A 15,645-nucleotide genomic window follows, 5' to 3' on the forward strand; every position below is an offset into this window, starting at 1 on the left:
GTAAAAGGAAAAACATAAACTGACCTCCATTACAAATGAACAGCGTGGTGATATTTACAGTGAAGTCTTGCAGTAAGGACTTGAAGGAACTTCTTGATTAAATGTAAACATAGTTTGAAGTAGGACACTTTGTGTAAAATGGAGGTCATATTTTAAATATCATGTGATATAATTCTGCGTTTTATCCTCCCAAACGGGGTGTTTTGTCATTCCCAAGCAAATAAATGCTCTGAGCAAAATCTAAAACATTTTGCTGTCAGAATAATTGACTTTGCTTTTCTCTGCTTTTGTCGCACTTCTGAATAATAAACCACTCAATATAAAAAAGAAAAAAGGAAAAATGCAATCTGGATGGATGAAAACCTCACGTCATATCAAAATGCCTCAGCCCGAAATAAATAAATAAACTCAGTCAGCACCTGGAAGCTTGTTTCTGTTATTGTCATTCTGGCCACTTGAGCAATCCTCTCTCTCTAAACTACTATTTCTTGTGGCTCTGTGAGTCTCAGGGTTTGATTTTGTGTGGAAGAGACAGCTTTACTTTCAGTACTGTTTCATAAACACACTGATAAACTAAATACAGAACGCAAACTAAACATACGAATCAGTGGTGTTGAGGGGAATGCTTACTTCTACTCAGTCGTCTGTTGCTCTGCTTATTTTGGTCCTTTTTATTTGACAAGATTTGTAATACATATTTATTAATGAGCCAGATTTCCTGTTATTCCCATCCTGAGTTTGTACGAAGCAGAGAAAGTTCCAACCGTAGGTGTCATTGACACTGGGGACGCTGGGGACATGTCCCCACCACATATTGAAATGGCTGAAAGCATTTGTTAAAATGGTCTGAAAAATAGCTTGCATTTCTTGCAAGAAACGTTAACTAACAAATGAAAATTCTGTGAGAAAGGTTTATTTGCACAATAATAAAACATTCAATGGAATTTAAATATAGAAGAAACAAATAGAAACTTAAGCTAAAAAAACAAGCAGCTGATCGCAGTGTTGTAGTCTGCTATACATTTATATTTATGAATTGTCACCTGCCACCTGAATTTTTTTTTCTCTTTATATAAATAGACATTTCCACCATAAGTTGGAGCAGAATATGTCTCCAGAATGCAGGAAATTATGTGTTTAATGCTCAATCTTATGGGGGAGGGACCCCCACATCCCCCACTCATAAGTTTCAGTGTTTCATATTTCTTCAAAATAGTGTTAAAAATCTTCACATCTTGTTTTTGACCATCATCAAGTCTCATGACACACTTGTATCGTCATGTCTCTAATCTGAGCATTTATGTCCCAATCACTTTTCAGCACAAAGTGACGCCCTTGGTTCCAACTGAATTATTTTTTCTCTGTCTTTCCTTCTCAGGACAAGACCCGAGTAGTGTCTCCCATCATTGACGTAATCAACATGGATAACTTCCAGTATGTAGGAGCCTCGGCCGATCTGAAAGGAGGTACAGTACACAAGTAGAGAGGTACTTGAACACACACATTAATGTCCTGTGTGGTTCAGTCAGTCATTTTGGGGGAACTGTCTTTTTCTTAATGTTTTTAATGACAATGCTGGTGTGTTGCTAGCAGCAGGATAACCGATTGTTTTGGCATTCAGTGCTCTGCCTCATAAACAGTGTTCACTTAAAGCTGCTGTTGCCATTTCTCACACACAATGCGGGCACTTCTGCCAAGTATATACCAGCATGTTTAGTCTAACGGCTCCCTGGACATAAACATATGTCTTCCACGCTGCATGCTAATTCTCAATAGATTTTGAGTATGTAGTGTAGTAATATCCCACAATGCAATGTGCAAACAGTTGAAACAGAGAAGCTCATAGCTATAAACAACTAGTTGACATGTGGCGAGAGAGCTCACTACATGTCTGAAAAACAAATCCCTAAATTAATATAATTAACATAATTTAATCCCTAAATTTATATAATTTTGCTTTTACATAAGTGTGTGTGTGTGTGTGTGTGTGTGTGTGTGTGTATTATGCAGAGAAATCTGAGATGAAAACTGCAGATGTATCCAGTCACCTAATCTGAACCTACCAAAACTAATTATATAACCAGACAGCTACTAATGCTGTCTGTCTTTCGTCCTCTGTGTCTTTATGTCGGTAGGTTTTGACTGGAATTTGGTGTTCAAATGGGACTACATGACTCTGGATCAGAGACGAGCCAGACAAGGCAACCCCATCGCCCCCATAAAGTAAGACTAAAACACTCACACTCTCCACTCAAGCGATCACACACGACTGACACAATAATGTCTGCCAGTTGCCTCAAACTACTAACTACTACTCTATTCCCTGCTCCATCCACCTAACGTCTTTCTCCCTTTTGCCCCTGCAGGACTCCAATGATTGCAGGAGGTCTATTTGTCATGGATAAGGATTACTTTGAGCTTCTGGGAAAGTACGACATGATGATGGATGTGTGGGGAGGGGAGAACTTGGGTGAGTGCTGCTACAGTGCAATTTCTCACAGTCACAGTGGAGCATGAAGTCACAGCAGAGAGATGACGGTGGTTAGAAGAGGAAAGTGTGACACAGTAATTGATGTCAGAGGAATAGAAAATCTTGGTGAGTGAAAGAAACAAAAAACAAAGGAAATAATGTTGTAATTAAGAGGGGAAAGTAAATTGGCAGGTAGACAGCCAAAACTACCATCAACATTTACAGTCAGTACACTTTGCTGCTGTCATGTGTTGAACCCGAACTGTCTGATTATCCGACTGTCCGCCTCTAAAGATGACAGACATGTCAGGAGTTTTACCAGAAGCGCTAAAGAAACCGTTTGACATTGTGGGAAATGCTCTTGTTCAATTCTAGCGAGAGTTAGATGAGACGATTAATACGAGAGAGAGAGAGAGAGATTTTATGTTACATCTTATTCGTTTAATCAAAAACTGAAATATATTGAGTAATCACTCAATACTGATTATAGTTAGTATTGAGTGAAAATAACTATAGTGTACACAATAGAGATCGTTTGCAAACATAACATACACAAGTAATAACACACTGCTTTTGTTGGGAAATCATTAAAAATAACAGGATGAATCATGTTTCTCTTGAGACAGCACAATGATTCAGAAATGGACTGACAGTTCAGATACTGGTTTACCTAGTTGCTCATTTAGACTACTGAACTGAAAAAATCAACACACTGAGAACATTTATGAGGTGCAGACTTCCTGAGTTCACCACCAGACTTCTTACTTACTGATTATAATTATTAACTGTGATAGTTTTATAGTAACTGTGTGCTGGAAATGTGACGTGACGTGTGTGTGTGTGTGTGTGTGTGTGTGTGTGTGTGTGTGTGTGTGTGTTTCAGAGATCTCATTTCGTGTATGGCAGTGTGGTGGCAGTCTGGAGATCATCCCCTGCAGCAGAGTTGGGCACGTCTTTAGAAAGCAACATCCGTACACCTTCCCTGGGGGCAGCGGGACTGTGTTTGCAAGGTCACACACACACACACACACACACACACACACACACACACAGAGTCATGTTTCCACCAAGATTACATTGGCTTACATTCACTTCCTGGAGACGTTCCCCTAAACTTAAATCACCCTGTCTCCAAAAGAAAGGCGAGTCCCCACAACATGAGTAATACATGTTCCCACACACACATGCGCACACACGCACACACTAAAAAGGTTGAACTATCATTGATCATCCGGGCTCCACCCATCACATTCTTTAATTTAAATACTGATGAACAATATTTCCCATTCACGCATGCTGCATTGCTTCCATTTGTTTAGTCTACGCTGGGAATCTTAGTCTTTCTATCTATGTGTAAATATATTGCACAGCTCAACCGACAATTATTTCTTGTTTGGGATATATAGTAATCATGATTTCCTTTGGGTTCTTTACTTTCCCTCCTTACAAGGCTCTTTAGTTTTATCTTTATACTGAAATTATGTCAGATGTTGGTACCCTAGTCATTTGTATCACATGCTGTTGTAAACACTGGAAATACATTATTGAGTTTTACAACAGCTCTGATAATTAAACAAATGTTAATAATTTAAACTGCTAACAATTAAAAAAACAATAAAAAAGTAGTCACAGGGAAAATCTGCTCCAGAGCTCGGATACATGTGACAACATCATGGAAAGATGGATCTCTGCTTTGAAACCGTCTCCAACCACAACTAACATCCCTGGAAACAAGCCCAACAAACCCTCATGGCCCTGAATAAGAGCTTCAGCAAACAGATCATTTAAAGCGGCTGTGGCCAACATGTGAAGTATCTTAACTTAGTTCTGAAACAGTCATTCTGAGATGCTGAGTGATAATTGTTACGCCTCTTCAATGGCAAACCTTTGTCTGCTGCAGATAAAAAAATTACTGTATGTTTCCTTATGACTGTGACCAAGTGGAACACTGAAGATGTAGAAACCAACATTGCACTAGAAAAGAGCACCGAAATCTTAATGATACTCCTGTGGATACGGATGAACTTCAACATTACATTAAACTGTTTCGGAGCTTATTATAATATGTCGGCTCTGGATGTGATGCCTCCTGTGGACCTCATTTCCACCGTGTTTTTGTCAGTTACATAAAACCAAACATAGTCTCAAAAGTGCTTGTGTAACAACTTCCAACAATTCAAGTTGTCATTTATTAATTGATGGGTGCAGTGGCGTTTTCATGTATCAGCCTCAACAATGGAGACTCACGATGCAGAACAGCTTCATCTTCAGTTTGGTGTCTTGCCCTTCAGCATGAATAAAGTCCCAGGTGCCCTCCCTGTGACCCTGGGGAGCTGTGAGACTGTCTGCTTGGACGACTTTATAATTGTTTTGGGAGCAGCATTACCCAAATATCCACGTTACTTGTATTGAACAGGTAGAGAAAGAAAAGCCTCTCTAGACCCCATATAAAGTTCCCTAGTATGCACTGAGATGTCCAGATTTCTCCATAGGCACAAGCTGCCCATTGAAAACAACATCCGGTGTCACCTCCAACATTTGAATTTTTAGTTCACAAATCCTAAGCTTTTGGGTCTTGTGGGGCTAGTTTCGGGGCTTTTAGTCCAGTAAATGGTTGTTGTTTTTTTAAATTGATGTCTGGACATTTGCTAGCAGAAGCCTCTTAAAGGCAAAACTACTCCTGAGTGTTTGAAACTGACACATTTACTGTACCAGACGTTCACAGTGTTGATCATTCCACCCTGTCTGAGCAACAACACACCATTTCCTTGCTGACTTGTTTGTAAGAACTGACATTTTCTATTAAAACACACAAAGGCTAAAACAACCCTGTAGTCATTTATTTGTCCAGTGTCCACTGAAGGCTGCTTCCCCAAAGCGTCTCACAGTGCTTAAAAGATTCCCAGGTAGGTACCAGTCTGGGACAGAAAATATCAATATTTAATTAGTCAGACTTTGAAAACCCCTGTTCCAGAAATAAGATAACAAGTTGAGCTCTACTCTACTCTACTCCAGTTACATGGTCTCTCAGTACTGTGTTAAATCATCAGAAAATATGGGAATAAATGCAGTACATGGAAAAATAAACACACGTTCACTTTTGTCTCTTTAAGTGAGAGCAGTAGACTCACACACACACACTGTCCAGAGATGACTTTAACGTAAATCTGTCTCACTCAGTCTCTCTCTCTGTTTTTATTTCCATACCCTCCTGACCTTTCCCTCACATGCTGACTTTCCTTTTTCATGTCTCCTGCTGTCCGTCTTCTATCACACCTCTCCTCATTTTCACCCGTGCCTCACCCTTCACTCGTTTTTCTTCTGTTACCGTCTCTCAGGAACACGAGGAGAGCAGCAGAGGTGTGGATGGATGAGTATAAAAACTTCTACTATGCTGCTGTCCCCTCAGCGAGAAACGTCCCCTATGGAAAGTAAGTACCATCAAGTATGAGCCCTACAAGAGTTGGACAGCATAATGTAGCTAGATCATAAAATTACAAAGGCAGCCACACGAATGGGCATATTAATTGGATTGCCAATTAGCATCGTGTCAGTTAGCCCATTTATTGAAGTGACATGAGGCAGTTAATAAAGCTTATAAAGGTGGAAAAAGTCAGTGCCTGATTTGCACTAATCAGAAGACTGCCATATTATTTGACGTGCTGAAGGGATTAATCTTAGATTATGACAGCATATGCCAAAACAAAAACATGATGGGCACAAATAGCATTGGTAAAGAGGAACAGGGATCAGATGGCAGAGCTCCACGATAAAGGGGTTGTGGATATTAAACAGACTAGTTGCAGTTGTGTAGCAGAGATGCTGTATGGACAGCGATGTCAGTTGGATGGATTGGCAACAACATTTTGGACATTCAAAGTTCCCAGAGGATGAATCCTAATGACTTGGGTGATGCTCTGACTTTTCCTTTAGCACCACCCTGAGGTTGACATCTGTAGTTCTGAGTGAAAAGTCTCAACTACTAGTGGATATTTAGTATGACATTGGTACAAACATTCTTGTCCTCTTAAGGAAGATTGTTAACTGGATTACTCCTTTGGTTACCACATACCTAAAACTAATGATGTTCCCATCAGCCTCAGCTGTACTTTGTGTGCTAATTAACAAATGTTAGCATGGTAACACACTAAGCTAAATTGTGAAAATCGGTGTACAATTTAGCTCAAAGCATCATTGTGCCTAAATAAAGCCTCACAGAGGTCTTTGCAAAATGTTTGTCTGTTAAGGTAGAAAAGCAAAACACACATGCAGTGTATATAGAGTGTGTGTGTATACATATATACAGTGAGGAAAATAAGTATTTGAACACCCTGCTATTTTGCAAGTTCTCCCACTTAGAAATCATGGAGTGGTCTGAAATTGTCATCGTAGGTGCATGTCCACTGTGAGAGACATAATGTAAAAAAAAAATCCAGAAATCACAATATATGATTTTAAAACTATTTATTTGTATAATACAGCTGCAAATAAGTATTTGAACACCTGTCTATCAGCTAGAATTCTGACTCAAAGACCTGTTAGTCTGCCTTCAAAATGTCCACCTCCACTCCATTTATTATCCTAAATTAGATGCACCTGTTTGAGGTTGTTAGCTGCATAAAGACACCTGCCCACCCCATACAATCAGTAAGAATCCAACTACTAACATGGCCAAGACCAAAGAGCTGTCCAAAGACACTAGAGACAAAATTGTACACCTCCACAAGGCTGGAAAGGGCTACGGGGAAATTGCCAAGCAGCTTGGTGAAAAAAGGTCCACTGTTGGAGCAATCATTAGAAAATGGAAGAAACTAAACCTGACTGTTAATCTCCCTCGGACTGGGGCTCCATGCAGGATCTCACCTCGTGGGGTCTCAATGATCCTAAGAAAGGTGAGAAATCAGCCCAGAACTACACGGGAGGAGCTGGTCAATGACCTGAAAAGAGCTGGGACCACCGTTTCCAACGTTACTGTTGGTAATACACTAAGACGTCATGGTTTGAAATCACGCATGACACGGAAGGTTCCCCTGCTTAAACCAGCACATGTCAAGGCCCGTCTTCAGTTTGCCAATGACCATTTGGATGATCCAGAGGAGTCATGGGAGAAAGTCATGTGGTCAGATGAGACCAAAATAGAACTTTTTGGTCATAATTCCACTAACCGTGTTTGGAGGAAGAAGAATGATGAGTACCATCCCAAGAACACCATCCCTACTGTGAAGCATGGGGGTGGTAGCATCATGCTTTGGGGGTGTTTTTCTGCACATGGGACAGGGCGACTGCACTGTATTAAGGAGAGGATGACCGGGGCCATGTATTGCGAGATTTTGGGGAACAACCTCCTTCCCTCAGTTAGAGCATTGAAGATTGGTCGAGGCTGGGTCTTCTAACATGACAATGACCTGAAGCACACAGCCAGGATAACCAAGGAGCGGCTCTGTAAGAAGCATATCAAGGTTCTGGCGTGGCCTAGCCAGTCTCCAGACCTAAACCCAATAGAGAATCTTTGGAGGGAGCTCAAACTCCGTGTTTCTCAGCGACAGCCCAGAAACCTGACTGATCTAGAGAAGATCTGTGTGGAGGAGTGGGCCAAAATCCCTCCTGCAGTGTGTGCAAACCTGGTGAAAAACTACAGGAAACGTTTGACCTCTGTAATTGCAAACAAAGGCTACTGTACCAAATATTAACATTGATTTTCTCAGGTGTTCAAATACTTATTTGCAGCTGTATCATACAAATAAATAGTTTTAAAATCATACATTGTGATTTCTGGATTTTTCTTTTTTAAAATTATGTCTCTCACAGTGGACATGCACCTACGATGACAATTTCAGACCCCTCCATGATTTCTAAGTGGGAGAACTTGCAAAATAGCAGGGTGTTCAAATACTTATTTTCCTCACTGTATGCAGTCCATTTACCATTTAGTCTTGTTTAGGAATAGAGATTTAAAAAATTTTTTAAAAAGTCAATAACTACTCATTAACAATAAGTATTATGACATTTATACAGTGTGGCTGTGGGAACACACTTGGCATCTACCTCCATTGCCAGCCTATGTTGTTATTTTCCCCCAAGGATGCTGCCTCAGATTTGCCCTAGGCCTCTACTATCTGCCCTTACAGACTAGCAGAGTGGGAGGGCTACAAGTCAGTCAATGCCGGGGAAATGTTTTGAGAGCCACAAATGATAAATCCTCTAAATCTCTTGGTCTCTCACGGTCTCTTTCTCTCTGTCAGTATCCAGAGTCGTTTAGAGATGAAGAAGCGATTAAGCTGCAAGCCATTCAAATGGTACCTGGAGAACGTCTACCCTGAGCTGCGGTAAGAAAATGAGAGCATTTTATGTAATATGATAGGGCACAGGGGTATGACACAATATATAATATTATGTGACAAGACTTAGATTGCATGTAAGAAAACCTCTCGCCTGAATTGCAGATGGAGTGTTACCAGTACTTCTAAGAGTAGCAGTATGACTGATCTCCTGTGTGCTGAGACTAATATGTTATATTTGAATAAGACTCTCAAATGACCATGGAGACCCTAATGACTAACCCTTACTACTTTTAATGACTCAAGCACATTATTAAATTTTGTCAGATTTGCAATCTGTTAAATTATGGAGATTAAAAATGTATTAATAGATAATTTCAGTTGTAATAACATAAAGGCTATATTGTCCTACTTGTCAGAAGAAAATGGTACTAAAACATGCGTGATGCATTTAATATACTACTTAGCAACACTGTGTTTGTGTGTGTTCAGAGTCCCAGATCACCAGGACATAGCGTTTGGAGCGTTGCAGCAGGGAGGAAACTGTCTGGACACCCTGGGCCATTTTGCTGACGGGGTGGTGGGCATTTACGAATGTCACAACGCTGGGGGAAACCAGGTAGCATTATCACGACGACGCACACAGGTCAGCTTGCATAGTTCTTGCTCTAAAGATACCTGGGTGGCTGGTGGTGGAGAGTACACGGGGTATGGTAAAGGATTCGATTACTGAAGGTCACGTCACACAATGTGAAATCTTTTAGCAAGGCTGCAGTAACTTGCTCTGCTCTGCTCGCCTGCCATTCACCGGTGTTGTGCCGAGAAGTTAATGCCCATCGACAATTGCATGTCTCTTGCGGTTCCTCACGAGACTATTCCAAGTACTGTCCCCACGGGTAGACTGCTTTTTGAGGGTTAAGACTTTGTGTAAGGTTCAATTAGGTTGGGGTTAGGATGAGTATGCATGCATAAGGTTGTACCAGTGTGTGTTTGTGTCTGCAGTTTCTCAAATATTTTGCAATATTGAAAACTTGACTAGCTTTTCATTTTATAACCAAATTTATGGCCTTAAATCTAGCTTGAAATTAACCACTGTTTCGGCAAACTAACTCGCTGTTAAATTAGACATGTAAACGCCAACAACTCTTTAGGGAACATATTTTGAGGATGCATGTCTTGATGGACATCAGTAATTCTTCCTGTGGATGTCAGTTATACTGTACTGTAGATTATAACATTACACTGATAATGAAATAAAATAACTCGACCCCACATATATTATCTATTATTGCCATTGTGTGTTAAAGCTACAGTAGGCAATTTATTTCAGAAACATTTTTGTTATATTTGCTGAAATTCCCTTTACATCCAGACAGCAATCAATCACTCAAATCAAACACTCTTGATCTCATCATAAGTAGGTATGGACTTCAAACGTCTTTGTGAAAACAAAATAGACATAAAAATAGAAAGAAACAAAAGCTTTCTTGCTGGATTGTTTTTATGACCTTTAATGTGCAGTACTTCAGCATGTACTGTGTAGCTGTATATGTTATAAAATAAAAAAACATCAGATCAGGACGTGAACTTGGCCAATACTCCATATAATATAACTTGAATCATTACTTGCTCTGACCATCTCTAACCCGCAGGATGTGGGCTTGCAGAAGTGTGGGTATGTTATTGCATACTAATGTTTTTACATATATCCAATTTTTAAAGGAGTGGGCCCTGACCAAGGACAAGTCAGTCAAACACATGGACTTGTGTCTGACTGTGGTGGACCGAACAGCTGGTTCCCTCATCAAACTACAAGGCTGTCGAGAGAATGACAGCAGACAGGTGAAAACACTCAGTTCGGTTGGACTGGAATAACGGCTCACCTGAGAACAAATATCAAAGTACATTTGTTAAGTTTCTTCCTCACACTACATGTTTATGTCATAACATCGTTGTGTCTCTCCAGAAATGGGAGCAGATTGAGTCCAACTCGAAGCTCCGTCACGTGGGCAGCAACCTCTGTCTGGACAGCCGCAGCGCCAGGATGGGCGGACTCACTGTGGAGGTCTGTAGCCCGAGCCTTAACCAGCAGTGGAAGTTCACCCTGAATTTACAATCATAGGGGGCGCTACAGACCCTGGAAAGAGTTGGAAATTAGATAGACACCAACAGACTCTGAGACCCAGACAAAGAGATGGAAATAGACTCGAGGACAAAGACAAACTTGATGGATTAATGGATCCCTCTCACGCCGCCGCCTCCTCCTCCTCAGAGCTGCCGCCAGTCAGGTCTATTCACCTCTCCCCCACCTCACCCTTCCCAAAAATCAAGGAGCCACGCCCACTGGGGGAGGGGCTTGTAGACCCTAATGGAGTAAGTAGGAAACTGACTGGTGGGTGGAAGGTGACAGTGACGATCATGGTGAGGATAAAAGCGATGAAGAGGCTTTCCATCCAAACTACATACCTCAGTGTTTTTTCATTGATGGTTCCAGAGGCAAATGAAGAGTGAATTATTTTTGTTCTTTTACTTTCTTTAATGCTGGTGAGCTAGAACTTGTTTTTGTAATTATTTTATTTTCCTATTAATATTTTTTATGTCTTGCTGTTAATTCTCCACGGAGGGTTTGGCAGAAGTTTTGTTTTCCGTTCTTAAAAGAATTGGGTGTTTTTTGCTCCTCTCTGCTGCTTTCTCTTTGTTTTACCGCACCGAGCTAAAGCCTGTAATGGCAGACGGAGGCTTCGGGTTGTGGTTTTCGGGGAGGTTTGGGTGTAGAGGGATGTGAAGGGAGGAAATGGACTCGATTCCTTGAGCTTTTCCTCTCGTGTACTCTCATTGGTTTACAGGATCAACAGAGAAAAAAGAGGCGAGGTGGAGAGAAGAATGTTCTGCTTAGTTTCCTGCAGATTGTGTCTTGGGGAGGGGAAGAGGGTTAATGGAGGAGCATCCTCTACTTTGGATGGGGCCTGACACCGGTTTGACTGGAAGTGCAGTTCCTGAAACCAGGAAGTGTCTCGAAGCCCACCCTCAGGATTTACTGTTTGTCTTCAGGCTGTAGCACTGGCTGCTACAGCATCTTCACTTCTACACCATTATGTCTAAAGAAACAACACACCGAAAAAATGTCTTACTAGTAATTTTTCATTTACGTTTGTCAAAAAAAAAAAAAAATGGAACCAAATTTTAAATGGATGTTTTGTGTTTCAGGAATACCGGAGGAACAATTTAAAAGAGTTTTCTTGACATACTCTCGCTGCTCTCCAACTGCTCCCTATGCAGTGGTTCAGTTCATACACCTTCTTTTCCTACACAGATCCTTTTCGTGGACTGTGTCTATATTGACAATGTAGGAAGGTTACTGTCAAATAATCACACCCAAACTGGATTTATGGCTGCACCTTTTTCTCTAGAGCCAACAAGTGTTGGCTGCAAAAGAATAATGGTGACATTTATAATATCGTGATGAGACACAGATCAGAAAACATGATTGAGATGCTTCTAAATTTTCAACGTACCCCTGCCTGCTCCTGCACGGCAATAGAAGGAAACCCCATCACTTGTGGCTAACATTTTTTGTCTGCCATCCAAGGTCCCTCTTTTGTTGACAAAGTAAAGCCTTGCTTATTCCAGCCTGAGAACAGATGTCATGAAAAAAGTCGTCCAAAGTCCTGACTATAGTCACACTGTATGAAATGTGCATGCACATGTGCTCTGAAAAGCTGCATGTAACACCAACACACTCCCACAGTTACACTCAGTCAGTAGTGTTTTCCATCATGTTTTTCCATCATTGTGCCTGTAAGATGAGCCATCTGCTCTGAAGTTTGAAACTGCAATAAACAAGGTTTTACTGTTTGCCCTCACTTGGTTTCTGCTAAAGGTGAGCAGATTTTTGTGATTGCACACACAGGCCTGCTCAGTTTTTGCTGATACAAAATGCAAATGAGAACACTTGTTTTATTTTGGAGAGCTACTTTGTTCTGTGAAACAACATTTTACTGTCACCAAACAGCATTGTGCCACTTCTTAGTTTTTTGTTACCTGATAAGTGTTACTGATACCATTTACAGTACACATGGGCGCCAACATGGGTTCATCTTAACTGCTATGATCCTCTGTACTGTTAGTCATTGATGAGTAATGATGATGCAGTTTGAGGAAATTGGTTTTGATTAAATTTGGTGCGACTCATCACTTGGCAGCTTCAAGGCAACTTAAATAAATACAAACATCTTTGAGCAGATATACTGTACAACAGAAATGGCCTATAAAATTTACATCTCCTACTTCCTAATTTATTCCAGAAAGAAGCTGCAGCCACAAGTGTTCTTTAATGTCAAATATCCTCTCCGTTTCTCTCCCTCACACATTCACATCCTTACTTGTACATTCTTAGATTTTGTTTTGTTTTTACTTGGTTACAGAAACTGACAAAGACAGCTGGTCATGTTTGCTGCGTGGCACTTTTCCACCATCTGTCCCATCACTTTGTTTGTTTTCTGCCATTTTGTTCCTTGTACCTTCTGTTTGCCTTGTCTTAAACATACATCCAACTGTAAGCAGAGTGAGTGGAGAAGGTCAGTTGGTTGAAAAGCCTATCCTGTGACTTGATAGGTTGCTGCATTGTGCTGAGAGGCCTGATGTGAGGAAGGTTTTGTGTTGCCATGGTGACCAGACTCAAAGGCCTAAATCTGATTTAAGGTATCAGTTCGTCAGGAAGTGGGTTTACTGATCAGTTCTGGAAAAGGGTTTTGTTCTCCATTCTGTTTGGAAACTACAAAAAAGATTTCATTTGTGTCTTAATTTCTTAAGATTGTTGCAAATCAATAATTGTAATACAGAAGAGCTGACTGGAGTTTAAATTGTGAATTGATTTTCTTTTTTCATGTACATCCAAACTGGATTTTTCTCTAAAGCTAACAGGTGGTGGCTGCAAAAGGATAATAAAGTGACGTTTATCATATCATGATAAACAATATCTGCAAAACAGTGTACGGGACACATCATGCTTTTCAGCAATGCTGCAGGTCAAAGTTTGGGTGCCAGTAGATGAATTAATTGTTCCTTTACATCTCCTTCATATGTATGATAAGAGTGTGTCAGGTAGTAAATATCTGAACAGAGATCAGACTGTGCGGCAGCGATTCTCAAGTATTAACATTTGTCATCAGGTCTTGATGCTTTAATGTTGCTCACTGTGGGATAGATGAGAACCTCAAACTAGGCTGTCTTAATGTTCGAAGTATCTGGCCCTTTGTCAGGGGTAGTGAGGGTAACATCATGATTGTTTTGGTGGTGTATAGCGCCCTCTATTGTCAAACCTCTTGTGTATACCGGGTAGAGAACAAGAAAAGAAAAGAAAGGGACTCAAGGTTGTAAACATCTGATGCATGATGCACCACTGGAGAGTTTCAGACTTTTTTCTTAATCACATTTTCTTTGTCCTTTTTTTGTGAACTGTTGATTCAGCCGAACTAAAATATGATGAGAACCAAACACACACCTGGGTGACCATGGCAATTCTGTCAGATATGTCGTTTAAAGCCTTTTCCTTTTAAACTAGTCTTATTGTTGTGAAAATGAAAAGATTTTTATTTTATTTTTTATTATTTTTATGTTATATACAGAAGAAATGACTGTAATAATTAAGTAGTCCAGCGCCTCTATTTGATTGGATGATTAAATGTTTACGTCTTTAGCACAATGTGCCAAAGTTCCTTCCTGTTTTCTATGTACGAGGAAGAACGAGGAGAGGTAAAAGTCTAGAAATCCAGAATGAGTCGCAGAGAAGTTGGTCAGTGTTGGATGCAGATTTGTCTACAGTATATGTAGTGTATATCATTGTTCTTCCAAGTCTCGACCTGTAGGAGATGCCCGGGGGGACGACGGCTCTCAGCTGCTGATCTGTGTCAGTTTTATAATGGACACAGGGTACAAATTTGGCAATTTCCTTATTTGATGTTTCAAAATGTGTCTGCAAAGAGAGGAAGACTGTTGTCAGCTTGCAGACAGGAATCTTTATTAGCATTAAAAGGGGTTGTATAACTGAACACCAGTCAGCAAACAAGAGCGTCTTCCCCACTGAGCCAGCGGGACTTTGTTCATGCTCACTGTGTTTTTGAGAGAAACAGTCAGCTGGTTTATTTGGTGGAATTTAACAAGAGAGGAGGAGGTGTAAAGGTCGAGCTTTGTGTTCTCTCAGCTTTTCATGATTTGGCCTAACAAGAGGGAAGTCTTTCCCGTTTAGACCACCTCAAATGTCCTCTTAGGATTAACAGAAGAGCCCTCTGATATATGAAAAGCCCCGCTGAGACATCTAGCTCAGGACTGCTTAAGCTTCTCCATCGTTTTCTAAGAGTGACAGTAACCGTGTGTGTGGGTCAGGGCATAAAAGGGGCTTAACATGCACACAAGACACTATACTGTACAATTCTCATCAACCAATAATGACTGATAAAAGATGAAACTGTAATCAATAGCGGGGGACAACTTAACGGGGTAATAATGTGTTTTCTAAGAGGAATGTGGCGCCATTGAATGACAGTGGGTGGTGATATATGGCACGAGGGGTCACACATGTACAAGTGTATATTTTTGTATATACCTACATCAGTGTGAGTACAGTATGTACATATATATACAGCGTACTCAGCCGTGGCTCCTAGTTTTGTTGTTGGACTGTACAGCGCTTCTAACTGTTCCCTGTTTTATAGATACTGCAGAAATTCAACTTTGAATGAGAAATGATTAACTTAAATAAATGCATTTATATATATAAACTAAACTGTGTCAGAGTATCTTGGTTGGTTTCAGTGGTATGCTATGAGGCAGTATTTTGGGCAACACTGGAATACAATTCCTGGTTTAGGTTTTAATTAATTACAAGGCAACATATTG

General features: G+C 40.5%; 1 protein-coding gene across 2 annotated transcripts in view; it reads left to right on the forward strand.

Annotated features, from left to right (window-relative positions):
• galnt2 (UDP-N-acetyl-alpha-D-galactosamine:polypeptide N-acetylgalactosaminyltransferase 2) overlaps positions 1 to 15,532 on the forward strand; it is a 57,512-nt gene extending 41,980 nt beyond the window's left edge. Inside the window, exons 8-16 of one of the 2 annotated variants that reach the window (XM_038701031.1) lie at positions 1,379 to 1,466; positions 2,136 to 2,223; positions 2,367 to 2,470; positions 3,354 to 3,480; positions 5,809 to 5,901; positions 8,713 to 8,796; positions 9,241 to 9,394; positions 10,471 to 10,590; positions 10,715 to 15,532. In XM_038701031.1, the coding sequence (XP_038556959.1) occupies positions 1,379 to 1,466; positions 2,136 to 2,223; positions 2,367 to 2,470; positions 3,354 to 3,480; positions 5,809 to 5,901; positions 8,713 to 8,796; positions 9,241 to 9,394; positions 10,471 to 10,590; positions 10,715 to 10,870 (1,014 nt within the window). In that variant the 3' untranslated portion in view covers positions 10,871 to 15,532. The remainder of the gene's footprint in view (positions 1 to 1,378; positions 1,467 to 2,135; positions 2,224 to 2,366; positions 2,471 to 3,353; positions 3,481 to 5,808; positions 5,902 to 8,712; positions 8,797 to 9,240; positions 9,395 to 10,470; positions 10,591 to 10,714) is intronic. The other variant, XM_038701033.1, reaches the window with a different exon arrangement.
• The last annotated feature ends 113 nt before the right edge of the window (positions 15,533 to 15,645 follow it).

Source organism: Micropterus salmoides, unplaced genomic scaffold (assembly GCF_014851395.1).
Source record: "Micropterus salmoides isolate LMB-PRFRI ecotype aquatic unplaced genomic scaffold, ASM1485139v1 Ms_hic_scaffold_6, whole genome shotgun sequence".
Classification (NCBI taxonomy): domain Eukaryota; kingdom Metazoa; phylum Chordata; class Actinopteri; order Centrarchiformes; family Centrarchidae; genus Micropterus; species Micropterus salmoides.